Source organism: Cornus florida, unplaced genomic scaffold, assembly GCF_030987335.1.
Source record: "Cornus florida cultivar Cherokee Brave unplaced genomic scaffold, ASM3098733v1 CherokeeBrave_3.0.0_Hap2_Chr01, whole genome shotgun sequence".
Taxonomy (NCBI): domain Eukaryota; kingdom Viridiplantae; phylum Streptophyta; class Magnoliopsida; order Cornales; family Cornaceae; genus Cornus; species Cornus florida.
In genome coordinates this window covers 62,195,692-62,220,403 of record NW_026775571.1, presented here as the reverse complement: position 1 = coordinate 62,220,403, position 24,712 = coordinate 62,195,692, and the positions used below count along the sequence as shown (strand labels likewise).

The 24,712-nt window shown below is 33.8% G+C and overlaps 1 protein-coding gene and 1 long non-coding RNA gene across 6 annotated transcripts; both read right to left on the bottom strand.

The window, feature by feature from the left end:
• Positions 1-6,258: 6,258 nt before the first annotated feature.
• LOC132298695 (uncharacterized) lies at positions 6,259-12,649 on the bottom strand. Of its 5 annotated transcripts, XR_009479933.1 has the most exons (6): positions 12,503-12,649; positions 11,884-12,292; positions 11,346-11,445; positions 10,351-10,416; positions 9,074-9,141; positions 6,259-6,544 (listed from the first exon to the last, which is right to left on the bottom strand). It is a non-coding gene; the product is annotated as an uncharacterized LOC132298695 (long non-coding RNA). The 5 variants fall into 5 exon arrangements; XR_009479929.1 differs by having other exon boundaries at positions 10,351-11,445; positions 12,503-12,642; XR_009479934.1 differs by having other exon boundaries at positions 10,351-11,445; positions 11,884-12,170; positions 12,503-12,641.
• A 9,919-nt stretch (positions 12,650-22,568) lies between these two features.
• Positions 22,569-24,160, bottom strand: LOC132299133 (probable LRR receptor-like serine/threonine-protein kinase At3g47570). Its single transcript, XM_059795632.1, has one exon. The coding sequence runs from the start codon at positions 23,880-23,882 to the stop codon at positions 23,091-23,093; it is 792 nt and encodes a 263-aa protein (XP_059651615.1). The 5' UTR covers positions 23,883-24,160; the 3' UTR covers positions 22,569-23,090.
• Between the last annotated feature and the right edge of the window lie 552 nt (positions 24,161-24,712).

Below are 24,712 nucleotides of genomic sequence, written 5' to 3'. Positions count from 1 at the left end.
CTGTAGACCTATCAAACTTGATGACTTGCAGAACAAGTAATTTAAATTACAACTCAACTTGGACTTGTTACGTCCATGATAATTACCAAAAATAAATTAATATCTCACATGATTACTGTATATCCCCTCATGAATGGTGAGCAAGACTTGTCTGGCCTCTGCTAGGGTGATGCACTTTAAGTAAGGTCCTTAAAAGGATCTCCGATAGAGCTGGTTGTGAAGGTTTGCATAGTTCGCTGCATTTGTTCAGATTTTTCTTGCTTCATCCTTTAGTTCAGACAGCACACCATCCCTTGTGTATTACACGATCGAATTGATCCAACTAGGTTCATACGGTATCATGTATACCTATAGATAATTAAGGCTGGATGAAAAGATGGATGCTGGTAGAGCACGTCCACCGATATTACCCTAGTTAGTGTTTTGCCTGAACTTGATGCATTGCACGAAGGTCGATCGACCTCGAAGTTCTCTTCTCTAGGTATCTGCATGAGGTCGAATCCTTTCACTTCTCATTTGACAGCAACACGGTATACCTCTATCGTGCTGTACCTTATACTATACTCTCCCATCATTTGATTCACGATCAGCTGTGAATCGTTGGAGACGCATAAATTGTTGATTCTAAGTTCCTTGGCAAGCCTCAATCCTGCTTGTAGTGTTTCATACTCTGCCTTATTATTTGTTACTTCCAATTCAAGCTTAATTGCCTGATATAGGCTTGTGCCTTTGGGTGTTTGTAGTTTAATGCCTACGCCTCCCCCATCTGCTTTGATGACCCGTTAACATAAAGCCTCCATTATGGCTCCTCCACCAATTCTTCTTCATCTTCAGCCTCAAATTCTATTCAAAAATCAGCTACAGCCTAGCCATTTATGGCTGTTTGAGGTTGATAGGTAATATCGAATGAACTGAACTCAATTATCCATTTGGTGATTCTATCGGATAGGTTGGACTTGTGTAGGATGATTCTGTTAGATAAGTAGTGGGGACAATGATCAGATGGGACTCAAAATAATGTCGGTGCATTCTTTTGGCATGCACCAGTACATGTATGACTCTTTCCGCCTTTGAATATCTCTTTTCGGGGTCGACCATTGTCTTGCTCACGTTAAATACGGGGTACTGTTTCCCTTCTTCCTCTCTGACTAGTGCAGCACTTGTCACAGACTTCGATACTGCAAGGTAAAGATACAATCGTTCATTCTGCTTTAGGGTAAAGAGGATTGGTAGATTCCGTATATACTCTTTCAGTTCGGATAATGCTCGTTGTTATTTGCTCCCTTATATCCGCCTTCAGTTAAGCTTCTAATCGTATCGAAGAATAACCTGTATCAATCTGATAGCCTCAAGATAAATCTACTGAGCGACACTATTATTCATGTGAGGGTCTAGAATTCCTTAAGGGTCTTCGGTTCCTCGCTTCGCACTAGTGACTCCACTACAAGAAAAAAAAGGCTTCTACGAGGGGCCAAAAACGCTGTGGCAACTCATTCACGGCGCATTCTAGGCCCTCGTGTATGAGGGTTCCGTAAATACTCAATTTTTTTTACGGGAAAAAATCTATCTCATAGAAAATTTGTAATGACCCGGTCATTTCCTTTCTTTTCTTTTTCCTTAAAATTTCACGGATGAATTTTTTTTCGTTGAAATTTCTTGTTTGAGTTCAGTTTCTCGTCGCTTAGTGTTGTTTTGAGTGCTTAGAAATGACTACTGAGACTCTTTCGTGTGGATTGACAACTTCCTTTGAGGACCGAGTTATTTCCGCATTTTCACTTTTCGGACACTATTCACTGTTGTCCTTTTCCCTGTTTTGTCTTTTCCCCGTTTGTCACTTTGTTGGCAAAACCTCACTTCTTGTGTTCGGAGTTAGTTTTTGACTTCACGTGTCTTCATCTTCAGTGGTTTCCACAAAATACGTATCTTTACTTTTTTGCAGAAAAGTACTATGGTTGCTCCCGATGTCCATAGGGGCATGGATGCATAGTTCTTTGGAATTATTTTCTTTTCTTGGGATGTTTTTCATAAATATCTTTTGAAGATATTTTATTTCAGGGGTATCTAAGAAAACATCTTTTGATAGATATTTTCTTTCAGGGGCAATTTTGCAGTTAACCCCTTTTGTAGGGGCCATTGTGCAATTAACGAAAGTTATTGCAAAATATCTCATCTGGAGCGTGGATCCTAGAACGGGATTCATTTTCACATTTCGTCGAGTCATGTACTCTTAGAATTTCCTTCTGGTCGTTATTTTCCAGTTTCAGGGTTTCTGACCCCTATTTGCCCCAAACTTGTTTTAGGCATATCTCTCTGCTCGGGACTCAGTTTTTGACGCCATTTCTTCCGTTATTCATATTTTCTCATTTTGAACCTTTTTTGTTCACAGAGTTTTTCGATTTGAGTGCGTTTGCTTAAATTTCACTTTTTCAGACCCGGCGGGGCCCGTTTGGGGCACTTTTTAAGATTTTCTATAAAAGGAGGATGAGATATTTTGATTTTCATCTTCCCCACTCCCTATGCACGACCTGAAGCTTCCATGGCAGCCCAAGGGAGGCTGACATCTTCTCTCTCCTCATTTGAACTTCATTTCTTTGTCAAAATATAGTCGTGCCTTAGTATTTGTTGTTCGTCTTGACGACGCGCATCTTTTGACCTTATTAGAACCCCTTTTTGGCCAAATTTTGAGTTTGGTTTTAAGGTCAAGTTGTGATTTTCATGGGGCTTTTTAGGGATTCTTGTCCACAGGGTTGTCCCCGACAAAACCTAGGAGTATCGTCGGATTCGGAGCACTTTTCTTTTGGTGGGGATTTGAGTTTTCATCTCAAATTAAGGTAGGGAATGTCTTAGATTTATATTAATGTTTTATTGATTGCTATATAAGCATATACAACTTGTGAGCATGCTTTTGTTTGAGATTTAAAATTTAATTAATTAATTTCTATATTTGAGATTTAATTCATATGGTTGTGTGTAACTTGAAATTAAATTGTGGCATACTAGTAAATTAGGCCTTGGTATGTTGAGTAACATATATTAGATTTGGAGCATTTGAATAAGATTTACAAAACTTATTTAATAATTATTTTTGTGAAGATTAATTCATATAGTTGTATCAAGTATGAAATCAACTTGTAATGTAATATTAAAGTAGGCATTAATGAGTTATTTAACATATATTAAATTGAGGACATTTGGATATGTTTGGAAATCTAGAGGAAAATTAATTAATTAGCTTAATTAATTTTATTTTAAGTGTTGTAGTCACTTAAGGTGATAATTTCATGAATCGTAGTTCAATTAATTACCTTGTGCGCATGCGACTAACTTGTTGTAGAATTAGTACTTATGGTCTCTAAAGATGGTAATTTGACTTAACATGATATGTGATATCATTTTCTTGAATAGCTTGTTTAAACATATCTTGTGTAAGAATATAGCTTGTTAGAATATTACAATTGTTTACCTTGGAAGTCAGTAACTAAATTGAAGCTTATTTAGTACTTGTGGCTTAGGATGGTGTTGTGGCTCAATTGTTGTTAAATATTCTTGTTTGTATATGAATTGCATATTGGAGACTTGACATGTCATATACTATTTAGACTTGAATTCTAGGACATGAATTGTATGAATTCAACCTTACTTGTGCATGAAAGGTGGAAACTTGCATTTGATTTTGTATAAGTTTTGAACTTATTGGTTTTGGAAAGCTTGTGAGGACATACTTTATGTGATGGCTAGGGTTTGGCTCTAGTACGGAGACAAGAGTCTTCTAAGTCATAAGTACGCACTATGTGGTACCTTGTGGGTTGTAATTACCCGAAAATACTTGCTTGGTCTAGCGACCACATATCCTAGTCTTTCCACTATTTGTTATTGCATTTAATTTCAAGTTGTTAATCATGGATTATTTGTAGCTTGAGAATTAATGCATGCCTTGGGTATTTGGATCCTATTTAGTATACTTGGACTTGTATACTTGCTCTATGAGTTTAAATTTCATTTAGTATACTTGTGCCGTGTATACTTGTATTGTGTGTATTTCATCTAGCTTAGTATACTTGTGATTGTATACTTGATTTATGAGTACTCTATATATATATAGCATCGGATACTTGCGTATGTATGCTAGATATTTCTTATCTTGTTTAATATGATTTAGGGTACTTGAATATGTATACTTGTGTGGTGTATTTGATTTATGAGTTTTCCATATCGAATGCATACTTGTATAGAAATGCTTAGACATTGCATGACTTATCTCAATATGGTTTAGTAAACATGGAAATGTATGCTTGTATGTCATATAACATGCTTTAACATTGTTTAGTGTACTTGAGCATGTATACTTGTATGTCGTTGTTCACTTAAATAGCATGAGTAGCTTAGGATGCTCTTTGAGTCTCATTGTGATATAGACCTTAGGTGGTATGAGCCATTTTGACATGTTTCACCTTAAGGTGATATAATTGTAAAATGCCAGGTCGATGCATGCCTATCTCCTTCGAGTAGCTTTATGTTACTCACCCACGTAGTGGGGACATTTTTCAGGTACAGGATTCGAAATTCAAAGATCTGCATTTGCCTTGGATGATTTGGAGATTTGAAGTTTCTTTTAATGCATTCTTGTTCACATGCAAGTGTTAGCATGTTTAAGTTTTACTTTTGGTGTTGTAATACTTAGTTAGGTTCAACATGCTCTTTTGCTTTAATATATGTAAAGTATACTTAGATACACTATTTGGAATTTATTTGATGTGTACGACATGAGGCCAAGGGCCACGAACCTTAAAATTCAAGTTTATGTATGTAAACTTCAAATTTTGCCTTTGAAATGCATTATTTTCCAACTTAGAGGTTTGGCATGTCAATTTTTGTAAATGAGTTGTAATAAGGGCATGGGCCATCGTAACATGTTTAAATTACTATATTACACTTGCGTGCATGCTCACATCATCACATACTTGCATATAATGCAAATTGAACATGCTATGGGGGATTCCAAGTGGACTTTCAGCCATGAATGCATAACAGGAGGTTAGTGCACTTTCTCGAGTCATTTTGGTCAACCGAAGCCTTTTGAGTTTTGTTTGAACCTTGAAACTTCACTTTCTAGTAGCCAAAGTCAGCATTTAGGGTCATTTCAGTCGACCGATGGCTCATTTCGGTCGACCGATGGTTCCTTTTGGTGTATCAAACCAACCAAGCCTTAAAGACTTGTTTTCATCTAAAATTTTGTCCATTTCGGTCGACCGAAATAGGTAGATCCCGAGAGTAGCTTCAGTCCAGTTTTAGCACAATTCTTCCGACTTCAAATGACCATAACTCCTTCGTTTTAAATCCAAATGGGGTGATTCTTGAGCCTAAATTCATGAATTTTGAATCAGCTTTCCAATGGTACCAATATTATTCTCAGATTTCAATCATAGTGGGAGTTATTCAAGTTTTAGTAAGAGGGTGTCAGTTTTCACTTCAACCGGGATAGGGCATTTTGAGGGATTCATGTCCAATGTTCTTAGAACCTCTTGGAATGTTGTGAAATGATTAGATTAGGTTTTTTTTTTCACCTTATTTGACTTGTTTAGAGTCAAGTCTCTCCTTTTAATGGTGAGTTGACCATTTCGCCCCTTGGTTCACGGTTTTTGGCCGTTTTGACCTTTGTTTCTGATTTCGTCCTCTTTGAGCTTCGTAGCTTCATGGAAGGTCACATTGATGTCTTAGAGATGGTTTATATCTCTAAAGACTTTGGTTTCATCTTTTACTTTCGTATTTCGGATCCGTTACCGGGTCAACTTTCGGTTTATCACTGACGCATCAGGTTAAATAACTCGGGTCGCTACAAAAGTTTTCTACGGCAAATTGTAAGTACCCGTAAATAATCTCACGAGGTACCGTCACATGCGATAGAAAACTTTTCTACGACGAGTTGTAACTACCCGTAAATAATCTCACGAGGTATAAAAGCATGCCGTAGAAAAGTTTTCTAAGGCAAATTTTAACTACCCGTAAATAATCTCACGAGGCGTTGAAATATGCCGTAGAAAACTTTTCTACGGCGAATTTTAGGTACCCATAAATAATATAAACCATTCTCACGACTTGCCATGTATGCTGTAAAAAGTTATTTAGGAGGATTTTCACTTATTTACGGGATTTCAAGCTCCCCGTAAATAATATATATATTTTTTTATAAATAAAACACCTTTAATTAATGCCAGTTAATCATCCACTACCTATAATTCACATCACTTTCAGCTATAATTCAATTCAAAAAATATACATATTCCATTAAATATATCAAAAGAGTTAAAACATTTTTACAATTCATCATTTATTAATGTGCCAAAACAATTCAACATTTACAATGTTCCAAAACAGGAAATAAATCCATTTGTCAAGAAATCATTAATTTCTTAACACTTACGTTAAAAAATTGATAAACCTTCTAGCACTTGAGTTTCAGTCTGCACTTGTCAGAAAACCACCTCACTATACAAAATCCAAGGAAGTAGCTGCAAAATCCACGGTACAAAATCCAAGGAAGTAGCTGCATCACACAAGTCTCAAATTCAGAATGCTAATAAAAAAGAGAAATAACAAGATTATCATTTATAAATCAAATACAGACATTTTGCTAAGAATTTCTTCCTTAGATCTACCAAAAAAATTTCAAGCAGATAATTTTCCTTAATTGAATACTAGATTTTTGCAAGGATGTATGAGAACAGATAATATCATAATATCTTTATATTCATGAATACTACAATATCATAATATGTAGTCTCTTTATCTCACGATTATAAGCAAATCTGAAACAAATCTGAAACATTGTAGGTTTTTGATGCAACGATTATGAGCAAATCTGAAAAAATTCATCATAGTCTTCTAATAATTCCCTCAAAGTTCTGCTACAACCTAGAAAATACTCATATCTTGTATATTCATTTGTACAAAAGATAATTAAATAGAATGAGGTGGTTAATTTGATTTCTCACTTTTTAACAAAATGGCAATAAATAAGCTAATCAGTCCCATCTAAATTCTAAACAGAAAGGTGGAGCCCTGGAATTTCTCTTTTACAAAGAGTGTAGTAGGTGGGAGGGAGGGAGTTTACTGCTTTGAAACAGAGAGGTGAAGCCCTAAAATTTCTATTTTATAGAGAGTGTAGTCCATCCAGGTCCTTAATGACATGCAAGAAGTCAGGTTAATCTGCTTTGAAATAGTGGGGCCTTATAATCTCTCTTTTGATAGCTTGTCCCAATAAACTTTCAAAATATATTAGTTTTTCAGAAGAGCTTTTGAGGCTTTAGAACACCTGTAAATTATCTTATATTCACAAAGCACAAATATGAATATTTTAAATTTCTATGTAATTCCTTATAAATTGCCTTATCATTTTGTAAGCAAAACTAACCACTTAGCTCTCTTTTGCCACATAATCCATTAAGAAAGAGCACATAAATACAACATCCAGAATGTCGATTACATATAGCCTTTTACAATTTTCTATCACATTCAAAATGTGAATTACATATATAGCTTTTTACAGGTTTCTGTTATTTTTAAAATCTGAATTCCATCTTGTACTTTATCCTTGTTTCATTTGAAAACTATCAATTAGTCATAATTTTTATTATTTTCAAATGTGGATTCCATCTTGTACTTTGTCCTCGTTTGATAAAATCAGTTGTAGTGTGGATAATTCTTTCATGCTATTTAAAAGTAATGTCTAAAAAGTGAAAACTAACAGATGACATCTTATCAAAATCTGAAGGTTCTTAAATGATAATAATCACTCCTCGCATAATGACTCATGGAAAAATAGTTTACACTTATTTGCCTATTCAAATTTATTTTAAATTTATTTTAATGACTTGCATTATTTATTTTAATGACTTGTTTGTTAAGTCGTGTATATCGGGCCAAAATTTTTATTTCCCTCGCACAATGAGTTATTGAAAAATAAAATTTGCCGCGTTATGCCCACTAATACGGGATCTTAGCACCTAAATCTTCTACCCAATTAAATCATTTTCATCTTCCTATTGTGTGTAAACCTAAGTTTCAGCTATTATTCATAATCAATTTGCATGGTGACGGAACTCCAATCGGCAAAGGTCTGCTTTCTCTTCCTCCCTCCCTCTTTCTCTCTAGGTTTACACTTCAACTACTTAACAACTGATTTTCTTTGTTTTGTTGTTTAGATCTATAATATTCGAACTGTACTTCACAAATCTGTATATGGTTCCATTTGATCGATGATGGCGAATCTTATACCACAATTTCAGTCCATTGGAAGGTAGAAATTTTGTTTGAGAACAAAATCTGTAATTATGTTCACATGTTTCATAAGCAAAGTAACCTAAGTTATGGTAGTAAGTTTTCCAAGTCCAATTAACCTGAATATTTTTTCAACATCTACGCTATGTTAACAAGTCTTTTACACGTTAATTATCCATGGATCAATAGAACTGGCCATATATAACTAAGCAATTACCCTCCAGAGAGGGCATGGGAAGTGTTATTTTAAAGGTTTTAGTATGATATTTTTTTAGTCTAAATCCTTTTAGATGTGGGATGCAACATACTAGTGTGCTCAGGAATGATTTTTCATGATAAAGCCTGATTGAAATAAATTATAATTCTAGGATTGGTTCTCATTATCTCTGATGATATGTGGTATGTCTGCTCATTAGTAGAGGGTCATAAATAATTAGAATATGGAGAAGTCATTCTCCAATTTACCTACAAATATTGTTTTCCTAGGATTGAATTTTTTTTAAATTTAGTCATTACATAAAATGTTATGAATTTATTTAAAGGTATAAACAACATATCAACAATTTCTCCTCCACAACAATCAATCAAAACCTCTACATACGATGATCCCATACTCCCATGCTTTCAACATTTTCAAACAAGAAATAAAAATGGCCTCCACACAAGCCGATGTACCAATAAGGTAATAAAGTTCAAGATACACCGCAAAATTGGTCACTTGAAGGCACGTGACCCCCCTAAGTATGAGTATAAAAAAGCATTACTGTGCAATCATAAAAGAAGCATAGTATTTGACCTTTGTTGTAGACTGGAATCATAGAAATTCTGATTCTTTTGCTCCTAATGAACTAGTGATAATCAATCCTGTCAGGAAAAAATATTTCAAAAATGTAATGCCACCAAATACATAGATTAAGTAAGAAACATTAGGGGTAAGACTAGGAACATAGATTAAGTATGAATGATCATATTTAGACCATATTATCCAAGTGTAGTAAAGAATGTTAAAAGTAATTGAGTCTAGGGATGAAACATTACACACATATTAGTTCAGAACACAAATGATTGCAACAATAGCTGAAGCATTTTGTATTGGAAGTCTTTCATTTCATGAAAGGGAAAAGAGTAATGCTAATAATTCTGTTCTTTTTATTCATATCCACTTGCCAATAATGCACTTATTTTTATTCATATCCACATAATATAATTAACACGGTTTTAACTCTATGTAGTTTTTGTAAAGACCCAGAACCATAGGCTGTGATAAAACATAGTTCAGAAAATTGTCCTTTTCAATTTCCAGAAATTTTCAACATTAAAATTCATGTCTAATATATCCTTACTTTTAACCTTCTAATGCCACTACATCTCTTTCACTCACAAAGATATCAAGCATGGCCACTACAAAAAATATATTCTTACTAAGCTTGCCTTACAACAATAAGTGATAAAAAATCATCCATATAAATGATCCAGTAGAGCACATTACGCCATTTAAAAGAGTCAAAAAGGTCTGATAACTTACTGACACAGGATCACAATAAATACATGACATTGAAAATGAGACCAAATAACCATAGTGGTGTTAGAATGCAACTTGGGACCATAGTCCCCAGTTCGAAGAAAATCAGAGCAGCTGATACTTCAAATATATTTAGAACATTCGTTTGATATCCAAATTGAGAAAACTTAATTTATTTTGAAATTTGACTTAAGATATTATAAATCTATAAGTTCTTGGAATTTTCAGAGGTCAACAAGTCAGTCAAGTAAAATGTTCAAAAATCAAGTTACAACTAGTGTAAAAAATCAAATAGTAGCTACTGTTGGATTTTTATATAAATACCAATTTGGCCAAAAATCACAGAATTAATTTCAGAAGTACTAGACACATAAAGGAATCTGGGGTTAGACAACTTGAGAAACAAACACAACAAATAAAAAAATATATATACATTAATATATTTTCTCCAAACCAGTTCCAGCAACAAAGCATTCCATTGCCACAACTTAATAAGGAATCTATTAATGACCTAAAAAAAAATATGATGGAAATGATTAAAAATGTGTCACCTGCAACATTTTCGACTCCAATTCTCGTCGTTTTGCATCTCTCACGCCTTTATCAAAGTACATGGCCTCCAGTTCATATGCATATAAACAAAAACGTAGAGTAATCCAAATCAATTTAGTAAAGGAACATTATCTCAAAAAATAAACAAGAGGATTAGAGCAAAAAAATCAACATTTCCAATTTTGATTTCAGAAAAGTATTATAAAGTTTTAGAAAGTTCAAAAGGACAAAAACTGAAACAAGTACAACAGGTCTTAATTTTTACTTTCACTTGAACTTTCCACCCCTAAAAAGCAGAACCAATACAAGAATGAGTTCTTGAGAAGCACAAAACCATTAATGATCATCAATTTTGCCTTGGTCCAAATCAAATGGGATTGGCCACATAAATTATCTTCTTTCATTCTTTTTTACTATAAGTCATGCCTCCCATAACACATGCCAGTTCAGTGGGACTTAAAGACATCAAAGTTACCAGATTAAGCACCCTTAACATTTAGAATAATGTCAAGTATTCAATTTGCAAAACAAGCGTTGCATGAAGTTTTGGAGCATAACTGAGATGACTATTTATTAAGACAATACAATAAGTGACAAAATAATAATAACTAGACAAAAATAACATGTAAACAAATAAAAATAAAAAAATATAAGGAGAGGATAACAATCAATTTGGAACCAATTCTACAGTAGTATATTTTGAAGGGTCTTTTAACTTCTGAAAGATGTCACAATATAATTGGCATATTTCTATAAACGGTAAAATAGGTTCACCAGTTGCTTTCCCTAAAAAGATTCTAAGCCTTTTGAATAATGAATAATCCATCTTATTTGAATGATGCAGTCATACAATAACAGATTAATGGTTCGTACATTTTATTGACAGTTCTTCAATTTTTAAAAATGCCTTCAGATTAGAGAGGTCAGCAATGAAAACTTTCCTTGTTTAGGAAGATTTTTATTTAATTTCATATAATAGGGACTGAAAACTTACTCTGAAATATAGGTTTCTAAGATTGAGCTTAGCTTTTTCCCAAAACCTGATACGGGACCATCTTCAACAGCTTCCTCCAGTTCTAACCAACTAGTCCCATCTGGAATTAAAGAATATCATACCACAACCTTTAAAATAAAATTATCAAGAAAATTATCTGATTTTTACAGTAAAGAACCCAGAATTCACTGACTCTCAAAGATTAATAAACTCAATGACAAGTGCTTTGTCACCAACATACAGCATTGAATTGAAACCAACTAAATACAAGAAGGTATTGGAAAATTCTAGAGAAAAATCAAGCACATAAAATGATTCAAATAACAAGAACTTGCATAAGTAAAAATTCAGAATATAACTTACCAATAAAAAATAAAAAATTCAAAATCATGAACAAATAAAAGAGCACACAGAGAAAATTGTGTAGTGGAAACATATATATATATATATATATATATATATATATAAATCTGTAAACAGAAAAGGAAAAAATTTGGTCGAACAATAATGAAATGGAATCACAGAGACATGAACATACCTGAAGCTTGTGCTGCACTATGTGTGCCCACACCTTTCTCACGGCATCGGTGCGACACGTTGAAGGGACTCCTAGAAATTTTTTCAGCTCCGGGGAGATGGGTCCAACCTTCAAGACCCTGGTTTCCCGAGTGTCCTTAGGAATGCCCGCGGCCGCAGCCATCAGAGCTCTGCAGAACCTTCCAAAAACCCCATTTGACGTAGTAGCAATGACTTTGTCTCTCTAAACCACTGGTGATAGAAGGGCAAGACTAAAACCCTCAAATCTAGATTGAGTTCCAGATATACCTATATATGTACCAAACTCAACAAACTCTTAGACAGTTCTCGCCCAAACAGATCAACACAAATTCATGAAACGTAAAGCTCTTCAATCAGCTAAACACAGCAATCACACTGAACCATACGACCTTAAACAGCAAGAGTGAGATCTAATTAGTGAAAATTAACAAGAAAAAAAACCCAAAAATCGATTCTGAAACCGCTAAAATTAGCAGAAAAAAGAAAAACTAACGGTATGGACACAAAACCAAAAACATTATGTCTGTACAAGAAGTCAGAGCAATTGAATACTTGACCTTGTGATTGCAGAATGGAAATGAAAGTTGTAGTATACTTACATGTGTGTGTATATATATATATATGTGTGTGTTTGTGTGTGTATATAGATTGTAATCTAGAAGGGCGAGACCTGTGATGGAAGGAGAGAGAGCGGCTAAAGGAGTTAGGGCTATTGCAAAATGAAATGGGAAAGTGGAATACATTGTTAATTGGCCCCCAAAAATGACGTAGTTTAGGGCCCAAATATTACAAATCAACAGAGGGAAAAAATGGAGGGAAGGGAAAAAAAATGGAGGGAAGGGAAAAAGTGGAAGGAGTGCTGGTAAAAGCTTATTTACGGGGCCAAAAAGGCGCCTTAGATGTGAAAACTTTTATTGTTTATTTACGGAGCAAAAAAGGCGCCGTAGATGTGAAATTTATCCACTTATTTACGGAGAAAAAAAGGCGTCTTAGATGTGAAAACTTTAATTGCTTATTTACGGAGCAAAAAAAGCGCCTTAGATGTGAAAACTTTAATTGCTTATTTACGGAGCAAAAAAAGCGCCGTAGATGTGAAATTTATCCACGAGCTATTTAATACACCGTAAGTTCATCTTATTTACGGGGCAAAAAAGGTGCCTTAGATGTGAAAATTTTTATTGCTTATTTACAGAGCAAAAAAGGTGTCGTAGATGTGTGCTTTATCAACGAGGAACATTTATCCCGTTAAAGGTGTACAAATATACCGTAAATGTATCTAAATATTCACGGGCTCTTTAATACACCGTAAAAATATTTTTCTACGACGATTCTATAAAATCCTCGTGAAAACATGTCCTATTATGAGGATTCTTTTAAAAACTCCGTAAATTGTGGTAATCACGACGCAAAATAAAAAAGCCCCGTAAACACTATATCGTAAAAGCCCATTTTTCTTGTAGTGCTCTGCCTGGGTAAGACTCACTTTAATCGCCCGGTTATTGACAATATGCCCCAAGAACTGTCCAGGGCCAACTCTAAAAGAACATTTAGAGGGGTTCAACCACATGCCATGCTTGTGCAATGCGTCAAACACTTCTTATAAATGTAGGAGGTGGTATTCCTTTTTCGTACTTTTTACCACCAAATCATAAATGTATGCTTCCACGATTTTGCCCATTTAGGCCTTGAAAACTTTGCTGACCAACCTCTAATATATGGCACCTATATTCTTTGGACCGAACGACATCACCTTGTATCAATAGATCCCTCGCTCTATCACGAAAGATGCCTTTTCTTCATTGTCCGGACGCATGGGTATATGATTATAGCTTGAATATGCATCTAGGAATGTTAAACGCTCATACCCAGTGGTTGTGTCTACCATTTGGTCAATTTTTGGTATGGGAAAACTGTCTTTAGGATAAGCTTTGTTTAAGTTTGTGAAGTCAATGCAAACTCTCTATTTTCCATTCTTCTTTTGGACAACCACCACATTGGACAACTAGGAGGGGTACTGCACTTCTCTTATGAAACCTGCCTCTAACAATCTGTCTATCTCTTCCGTTATGATCTGATTTCGCTCTCGCGTCTATTAATACCTGTACACTCTCCAATCTAAAAAGAGTTGGTGTTAGATCTTCATAAGAAAACAGTGAGTGATCATTCATGTCTACTATATATATATATTACATGCAAAAGCATTAATATTGATTCGTGATTCTTTCAAATTTGATCTCATTAATTGATGGAACAACGTTCCATATACAAGCATTTAACACACAAAAATTTGAGAAAAAAAAAAAAAAAAAAAAAGACTTTTGGGGAACAAGAATGATAAAAGACATTTAAGTTTCAATTTCCTCCAAGATTGTCCCTCATCGGATTTAGCTGGTGAAGGACATTGGTTATATCCATTCGAGCTTGCGGATTTTCCATAGAGCATGCAACTCCAATCCTAATCAAGGATACGAGACACTTTTTTCTGATGTCATTTCTTGATTCTTTTGGAACCTGAATTTTTCTGGGCATAGTTGTTGACTCCTCTTCTTTAGTCTTCATGAGCATTAGATGTACGATCTCTGTAACTGTTGGGAAACATGCTAGTTTTAAAAACTTTTCGAGGGATTTTGATTCATAGATCTTGATTCATCACAAAGAGACAAGTTTTATGCAAAGATAAAATATGATGTATCATTCAATTAACAGATTGAATACTTACATCAAAGGTCTAAGTAAACCTTTAAATCTTTCCTCTAAAGTGAATGTTCTCACTTATTGTAGATCCCTGAGCAAGATACCTTCTCCTTGGATCTCCATCTTTTTGGTAATTGTTTTGCCTTTAGGGATCACTCATAAGCCTCCATGAATGACATTGGAAAACTAGGCTTGTGGGAGCCTCTATTAGATGAGAACACTAACCCTAATTTTCTAGAGAGATAAACTATATTCCTTTTTCCTACTCATCCAAAATCACCCCTAAAATATACATATACCATGTATATATATAGGCAACATAAAGAAAAAGAAAAGGAAACAGTAACTCCTTCTCAATCTCTAATTCACATGTCTCAAATCTAATAAGATTCCAATATCAAGTTGTGCTATGAGTGAGAATCCTTTGGGCTTATTATTTTATTAGCTATAATGAATTAATAATTGGCCCGGTCCATGGAACCAATTCAATTAATTCATAAATTAATTTCTACTCCACTAAAAGAAATTAATTGAACTCCAATTAAATAATAAATAACCTCTAAGTCAATGTTGCACTTTGACCTCTCTATGCATAATTAGTTATTGGATAAATAAAGCCATCAATCCGACTACTTAATTAATATATTTATTTTGGTACCTTTGATTATTTCTGGCTCGATCATGATAAAATATTTGTTTGATAAAAATAATAATTTAAATAAATAAATATATAATAAATCATTTTGTCTAAAAACACACGAAGGCCTTCGAATTTATTTTGTGATCAACCATAATCAATACAAAATAAATACAAGTAGCAATGATGCAAATATAAAAAATATAACCCTCTAACTATTAATTACATAACTACCCAAAGTATCGGTCTAAGGATCCCGAAGAATCCGTCGAACAAATCAAAGTAATTATTAATTTATAAAAGAGTTTACACTTTTCTCATACTTAAGAGTCAAATGCTATGACAGTGATAGGGAGCAATTGCATATGACGGCTCTCGCAATATATATCAACCTAACGCGGATCCAGTTCAAGTCTTAATTAATTATGAGTCCATCCATAATTACCGACTATGAACAATTTATAATTACTATTTATATACATGTATTGATTGCCATCACATACATATATAAATATTTCTTGTAATCAAATGGACACTATCAATTCCATAGTGAATCGAAACATAATATATTGAATTCACCAATTGTATAAAGCATAAATATTTCAGAAACGTCAGGAACATATGTCACTATAATCTATATGGGAATTTGTTATGCCAGGGCATATAAATCCCAACAGCTCCCACTTGCCCTCATAGCCAATTCAAATTGCATCTAACTCCAATGTTATCCAGATGACGATCAAAATTATTGATTAATGACACCTTTGTTAATGGATCAACAAAGTTGTGTTCCAATGCAATGTTCTAGCCACGAGTACATTTTCTTGCCGGACAATATCAAATAAAATATGAAACTTCGTCTCATTGTATCTTGTTCCTCTATGGAACCTTGGGTTATTAGTTTTGACTACTTCTGCACTATTGCCACAACATAGCTCGATAGGCAAGGTAGTATACTCCACAACCTCTAAATCAGTGAGATCAAACCAAAAGGCTTCCTTTGCTGCCTTTAAGGGTGCAATGTACTCCACCTGCAGGTTTGAGTCAGCAGTTGAAATCTGCTTAATAATCTACTAACTAATTTTCCTTCCATTGAGTAAAACAAACACTGAGTAATGAACCTCATAGTATCTACAACTGATTTAAAATCATAACTAGCATACTTGACTAGAACCACATCATCATATCCATAAATGAGTATGAGATTATTGGTTCTCTTTAAAGTACTTTATGATATTTTTCACAATAAACCAGTTATCAAGTCCAGGATTGGACTGATATTTTCTGACTATCCCTACAATGTAGCGGATGTCTTGTTTGGTATAGACCATGGAATATATATATGAGACTCCCATATGTCAAAGCATACAGTTCCAGTCTCATTTGCTCAATCTCCTCTGCTAGTCTTAGAAAACTACTTACTAGAGAGAGCACTCCATATCAATAAAGCAAAAACTCATTCTTTGAGTTATGCATACCAACCCTAGTAAAAAACTTTATCAATGTAAGATTATTAAGATAAGTCTATTTTCCTTTTAACCTGATCTTGCAAAAGCTTGATCCTAGGAATATAGCTTACATATTTAAAATCCTTCATTTCAAAATAATTGAACAACTACCTCTTTACTGATGACAAAACTTTCCATATCATTCTAAATGAGTAGGATGTCATCAATATATATAGAATTAGAAAAATAATGACATTCCCTTGTACACTCATGATTTATTTACTAAGAAATCTTCTAGTATCTTTTTGTAGATTAACTTATCTTCCATAGGTATCACCCTACTAGAAAGTTCTACAAGATCCCAGGTTTTATTAGAATACATAGATTCCAACTCTGATTTCATAGCAACTCGCGAAAATGATCTGTATCCATATCGGTTCACACTTCCATGTAGCTTACTGGGTCCAACTCATGTTTAACAGGGATGTCCATAACTGTCTCACCTAAAAACATGATTCTATCGGATTGGATGATAATCCTCCCACTACAATAATGTACCGATGCAGGAATCTGTGTATTAGATGATGCTGACGCATCAATTGGGAATTCATATATTATTCTCAATCTCTATAATAAGTGTGTTCATATGTGGTACATCTGGTACTCATACCATATTCTCTAACATTATGCTACTAGGTATGTGATTCATAATATGATTCTCCTATAGATAAACAGTGAGTGTAAATAGTCAACTTTTATCATTGAGATCGCACATGTACAAGACTACCCTATATGTGCATGTGATTCAAATTAAGATTTAGTCAAAAACACAGCTCAAATGGTATTCTTAAGACAGACTAAGATGGAATACAGTTCTTAATACGCATCGATATCATTAATGCTAAACTCTAAAATGAAAGAGATAATGTAGTATAACTGATCACAGATCTAACCATGTTAAGCGGAATTCTGTTATTCCTATTTGACACCTAAATCAATTTAGCGTCAGTTGCGGAAAATAGGTACACAACACCCTCATTGACCATATAGTCTTTGCACTATCCCAAGAAAAACTCATATCCACTATTAGATCGAAGTGTCTTGATAAGTTTACCTAATCTGTGCTGCACATCAGTCTTAACACTCTCGCAATATACCAAAAGTTTAAGACTTGTGTCGCATCAGGTAAATTTATCCAAAACGTGAGTAAACTTGCTTGGATGTTCATAAGATCATACGTGTCTGTGTGTACCGACTCCAATTGTCCTTTATGTCTATTTCATATGGCTAATTAAGCCCTTAGAGTTATCTATCCTTCAAAATAGGATTCACAAGTTTGGTTTAGGCTCCTCTACCTCACTAGGTAATTAACCTTCTTTGACCAATCTTTGAATCTCATTTTGACTGATTACAACCCAAAAATAGACACTAAAAATACAATGAGTCAGGAATAACAATTTTTCTCTTAACATTCAATCTAGAAGATGCAACATTAGTTTCTACATCCTGCAAATCTTAAGAGTTTGTGATTATAGTACATTAACCATCTTTCAATGCACCAGAAGCAATCGCATATCTATTCAATTTTATAAAACTAGTTTTACAAAATAACAATACAGTTTTTATAAACCAAAAGTGAAATAAGAATTAGATTGCGTCTAACATCTGTGCATAAAGATAATTCTCTAATACTAATATCCTCATACTCTCTAATTGCAGATGTTATACTCCCACTGACTTAACTACAACCCTGGCATCAGGTTAAAAGACAAATATATATACATATCATTGAGGCTTCTGGATTCCTGAAATCTTTGCAACGAATTGCTAACATATTTAGTGGCTCCAGAATCTATCCATCAGGAATTAATAGATACAACCACATAACATGGCTCAATGATTAAATATACATTTTCCTATACCACGTCATTGCTTAGACAGTTCTCTCCTTTAGTGTGTTAGTTAGCGGCAAAAGAAACAGTTTCATTCGCCCTCAACATACACTGCCTTATTCCCTTTAATCTTTTGGATACCCATGTTTTGTGCTACCCTAGTCCTATTATCATCCTTATTCTTTCCTTTGCCCGTCCACTTGGGCCTAGAAGAAGATGGTATAGACTAGGTTAGATTAATAGGAACGCCTATACTTTTGATTATCCTTTCGTCTATTACCAATTCTATAAGAATATCAGCAAGTGTAAACTCAAACTGTTTCCTTATTTAGTTCACACTAAAAGAGTCAAACGAGTTTGGTAACAAGGCAATAATCATGTCAACTTAAAACTTACCACCCAAGTTAGCCTTATTGACCTCCAGTTAAATTTTTAAATAATAAACAATCATTTTCAAAATACAATTTCTTGCTGGAGTTCCTTAGACTGTCTCAATGGTAATCAAGTCTGACACAGTACTAAGGCATAAACTCTATCTAATCTCACCAAAACCTCTCATTGATTTTTAACATGATGCTTGAAGAAAATAAAATAATGCAAATGTTAGCTTCGGAGCGTATTTGAGATAAACTCTAGAATATTACACCAAGTCATATCATTTGCCTTATCTAATTTATTAAAAGCATTAATGTCAAATTTGGTATCTCAAAGTAAAAAGATTAGGTTATAGGAGTAGTAAATACATTTTAAACCCTTACGTTGTGAAAAAAATATCTAAATTCCTTTTCCAGTCATTATAAATGAGATCCACATACATTGAGTATGTTAGCAAGCAGATAAACAAGGTTAGACATAATTAATCTGAATATAAATGCATTCATACAATATGCAAGGTGAATTATTAATCCTATCATGCATATTTAAAATTAAAATGAGTTTGTTAACCACATAATATAATAAATCTCAATAGAATAAGATTTCATTATCACTATTGGTGAACATTCCCTTTTAATTAATGTGGGTCCCTCAACTTTATAGTATAATAAATCACACAATTAATACGTCAATAACTTATCTTGATGGAAGAGTTCATTATTACTATTGTTGAGATTCATTTGCTATTAGGTAAGCACTTCCTTTAAAATAATAATATGTGGATCCCTTAACCACTGCATGAAAAATCGGATAACCAATACGCTAATAACTTATTCGGTTGGCGAAGTTCATTATTGCTATTGGTGGGCAAATCCCATCATTTACATATCTCTTAAGACAATGCTTTGTCTATCATATGAAATGATTCCCAATTTTGTTTAGCCTTTCTAAAATCACCTAGTGTAGACCACTCCGTTGGGGAGCTAACACTATTGATTTTAAATTGAGTGTATAACGTTATTAAAGCTCTAACGATAAATAAAACATTAAATATCTTGTCATTATAATCTAGACTTTTTAAATCATGCGTAGGGCCTTATTTTTAAAGATCTAATTACAATGAACATTTAATATTTTTATTTTCATGAGGCAACCATTCTTGTAATATTAAGACTCTTCAAATCATGCGTGGGGCCTTATTTTTTAAGTTCTAATTACAATGGTTTTAATAACAAAAGCCATGTGGTAATGTATAAAAATCCCCGCTCCCACTCAATTTTTAATCATACATAATTAGGGTTTTCAATTTAATCATTTACATGATATAATGCATGCAAAACGTCTTGATTTTAATCCAATTAAATTTAGAAAATATTTGGACTTTAAATGATTCACTAATATTTAATTTGAGGCACACTTTAAAGATAATTTACAAAAAATGAATTTTTCGTTTCCCAATAAGCGCCCTCAAATTAATTAGTAATCAAATCCAATTAATTTTCATAATTTTAATTAATATAAATCAAGTCATTTAATTAAATATCATGGATCTAATGCATGAATAATAATTAATAAACAATTATCTATTTCATGCATCACATATATCAATAAATAATTAGACCACAGACAGAAGCAATTTAAATGGCCAATGGATTCAGCTTTTAACATTTAATTGCTCTAAGTATAATACCAGCGTCTTTCAACAGTTTGTAAACTCCTGTAGGAACCTGGTACGCGTCTAGAGAAACAAAACACCGCTTGGAACGCACCCGGAGGACCCCACACGCACTCGCACACGCTTAGAGCAGGCTGCAGGGCAAGGCACGCGCCCCCACGCTCTTGCACGCGCCTGGGGCGCGTTGCTGCGCATGGGACGCGCCGGGACACGCCTCCAGGCGCGTGGAGGAAAAAATCAACTTGGCTGGCGCGTGTGATGCACGCGCCAATATGTCTTCCCAGAAAATTAAATTAAGCCTCAAAAAATTCCAGAAAAATTCGGAAAAATTCCAGAAAATTACTGAATCATAATTTAACCCTTTCGGACCCTCTTGAAGCTTCATAGCATCCTTTGATGAATATTACATGGCTTTAACAAATATTTACAATTTGAAATACAATGGAAAAAATAAAATTACATCATTGAACTTTCAAACGGCTAAATCAAAGCCTTAATTATATTCATCCAAAGATAAAATTACATTCAATGAACCTATAAGCTTCATCCATAACCCAAACATTCATCATCATCCATTCACAATTATACATACATCATCATGTATCAATATATTAAATCATACATCAACATACATCAATATATATATAATTTGGATCCATGATGATGATTTTGATAAAAACAAGATCTTTGGTAATGAATCAAATCATACTCTAATACCACTGTTGGGAAACGTGCTAGTTTTAAAAACTTTTCGAGAGATTTTGATTCATAGATGATTCATCACAAAGAGACAAGTTTTTATGCAAAAATTAAATATGATGTATCATTCAATTAACAGATTGAATAGTTACATCAAAAGTCTGAGTAAACCTTTAAATCTTTCCTCTAAAGTGAATATTCTCACTTATTGTAAATCCCTTAGCAAGATGCCTTCTCCTTGGATCTTCATCTTCTTGGTAATTGTTTTGTCTTTAGGGATCACTCATAAGCCTTCATGAATGACCTTGGAAAATTAGGTTTGTGGGAGCCTCCATTAGATGAGAATATTAACCCTAATTTTCTAGAGAGATAAACTATATTCCTTTTTCCTTCTCATCCAAAATCACCCCTAAAATATACATAGACCATATATATATATAGGCAACATAAAGATAAAGAAAAGGAAACAGTAACTCTTTTTCAATCTCTAATTCACATGTCTCAAATTTAATAGGATTCCAATATCAAGTTGGGTTATGAGTGAGAATCTTTTGACTTATTATTTTATTGGCTATAATGAATTAATAATTGGCCCTGTCGATGGACCCAATTCAATTAACTCATAAATTAATTTCTACTCCACTAAAAGAAATTAATTGAACTCCAACTAAATAATAAATAACCTCTAAGTCAATGTTGCACTGTGACCCCTCTATGCATAATTAGTTATCGGATAAATAAAGTCATCAATCCGACTACTTAATTAATATATTTATTTTGGTACTTTTGATTATTCTTGGCTCGATCACGATAAAACATTTGTTTGACAAAAATAATAATTTAAATAAATAAATATATAATAAATCATTTTGTCTAAAAACATACAAAGGCTTTCGAATTTATTTTGTGATCAATCATAATCAATACAAAATAAATACAAGTAGCAATGATGCAAATATCGAAAATATAACTCTCTAACTATTAATTACATAACTACCCAAAGTGTCGGTCTAAGGATCCCGAAGAATCCTCCGAACAAATCAAAGTAATTATTAATTAATAAAAGAGTTTATACTTTTCTCATGCTTAAGAGTCAAATGCCATAACAGTGATAGGGAGCAATTGCATACGACGGCTCTCGCAATATATCTCAATCTAACGCGGATTCAGTTCAAGTCTTAATTAATTATGAGTCCATCCATAATTACCGACTATGAACAATTTATTATTACTATTTATATACATGTATTGATTGCCATCACATACATATATAATTATCTCTTGTAATCAAATGTACACTATCAATTCCATAATGAATCGAAAAAGTTGGAACGTGCATGTTGACATGACATGCTAAGCGAAAGAGCCAGGAATTAATTTCAAGGAACACAGTCAACAATACAACACGAAAAAATAAAAATAAATAAATAAATAAATAGTAGTTTACTAACAATGCAGTAAACGAAAGTCAAATAGCATGTTAAGCCTATTGAAATAAAAGTACAGTAAAGAAAAATTCAGAGACACAAAATACAGACATTAAGTATATAAAATTACATTAATAAATTTGAAAAAGAAGCTAAAAAAGGAATAAATAATAGAAAAACGAAGGTTATTGCTGATTAATAAATTTGAAAAATAAGTGGATAAAAGGAATAAGAACATTAATAAATTTGAGTGATGCTATATTGAAGTAACCCAATAAGAAAAAAATATAGATAAAAATAAATAAATAAATAAGTAAAAAAAAAAAATAGTGCATTGTAATTACATACCTGGAGCCACATAGCCAATAGTTCCTTTTATTCCAACTGAATTGCTTTGTTTTGGATCTAAAACTAGTTGAAGAAACCTTGCTACCCCAAAATCTCCTACATGAGCAACCATGTCATCATCAAGAAGCACATTACTTGGTTTTAAATCGCAGTGAACAATTGGCGTTTGACAGTGATGGTGAAGATATTCTAGTGCACAAGCCACATCAATCGTAATGTTTACTCTTTGAAGCACGTTTAGGCTTTGAATCTCAATATTCTGTCCATTTTCTGTTCCCGGATCCAAATTCAACCACCTCTCTAGGCTTCCATTGGGCCTGAACTCGTAAACCAGAGCCTTGAAATCATTACCGTGAAAATCAACACTCGAACAAGAAGTTATGACCTTTACCAGATTCCTATGCCGAACATTTCTCAAGGCCTTGCACTCTGTCATGAAACGTTTGGAAGCTCCTCGATGTTGGAGGTTTAAGACTTTGACTGCAACAACAGATGTCTCATCTTCTTCATCAAGAATTCCTTTATAGACAGAGCTATAGCTCCCCACACCAATCAAATTCACTGAAGAAAACCCGCCAGTTGCTTTGAGAGGCCATTGGTAAGACACCTTCAAGAACAATTCATTCGAGAGTGATTCAGAATGTTGACTCTTTCTTTTCTTCTTGAGCCAAATACAAAATAAGAAACACAGCACCATCATTACACACAGTACTGTGCTCACTACCGAGATTACTGTCACAGTGCAAGAGACATTTTTTGTTTCTTCGATTCTTTGAAGTTGCATTTGGGTAGTTGAAGTTCAGGTATGCCCCCACAAAGCTTACTATTCCCGGCAACTGATATAGCACTAATATTTCGAAAAACTCCTTCCATCGGTACCTCACCTTAAAAATCGTTATACGAAATGTTAAGATTCATCAAGGAAAAATTCACGAAGAAACTTGGAACTTGCCCGGAGAAATTATTGCGAGAGAGATCAAAATATTGAATTCCTCTCAAGAAACTCAATGATCTAGGAATAGATCCATTGAAGAAGTTCCCCTCTATGTAGAGGTTTTCCAGGCTATTACAGCTTCCAAGGCTACTCGGAAGTTCACCAGACAACTCATTCTCGGATATATCCAATTCCAGTAAATTTTTTAGACTCCCAACATCTCAAGGGAGGGATCCGGACAAATGATTATGATCAAGATTTAGTGAAATTGATAGAACTGAAACTCTCAAGAGTTCTTTAGGTATGGTGCCATTAAGATTATTGCGAGAAAGATCTAGCAACAACAATTTCTTGCAGCTTCCAAGACTCGGGGGTATGTTGCCCTCTAATATGTTATTCCCCAAGAAAAGTTGAATCAACAATGAAACGTTTCCCAAAGAATCTGGGATTTTCCCAGATAAGTTGTTTCTGTCAAGAGCTAACATTTCTAAATTTTGAAGATTACCAATATCCGTAGGAATTGTGCCCACGAATTGATTGATTTCTAGACCTAACAACGTTAAGTTGACAAGATTACCTATTTTTGAAGGGAGTTTTCCGTGGAGGAGATTTCCACCAAGCGCTAGAGTAACAAGCTGGCTCGACAGATTACCCACAGAATTGGGTAAAAACCCTCTCAG

Bases quoted from the DNA above. Each gene is read 5' to 3' on its own strand.
- LOC132299133 (XM_059795632.1), bottom strand. From the start codon at position 23,882: ATGCAACTTCAAAGAATCGAAGAAACAAAAAATGTCTCTTGCACTGTG.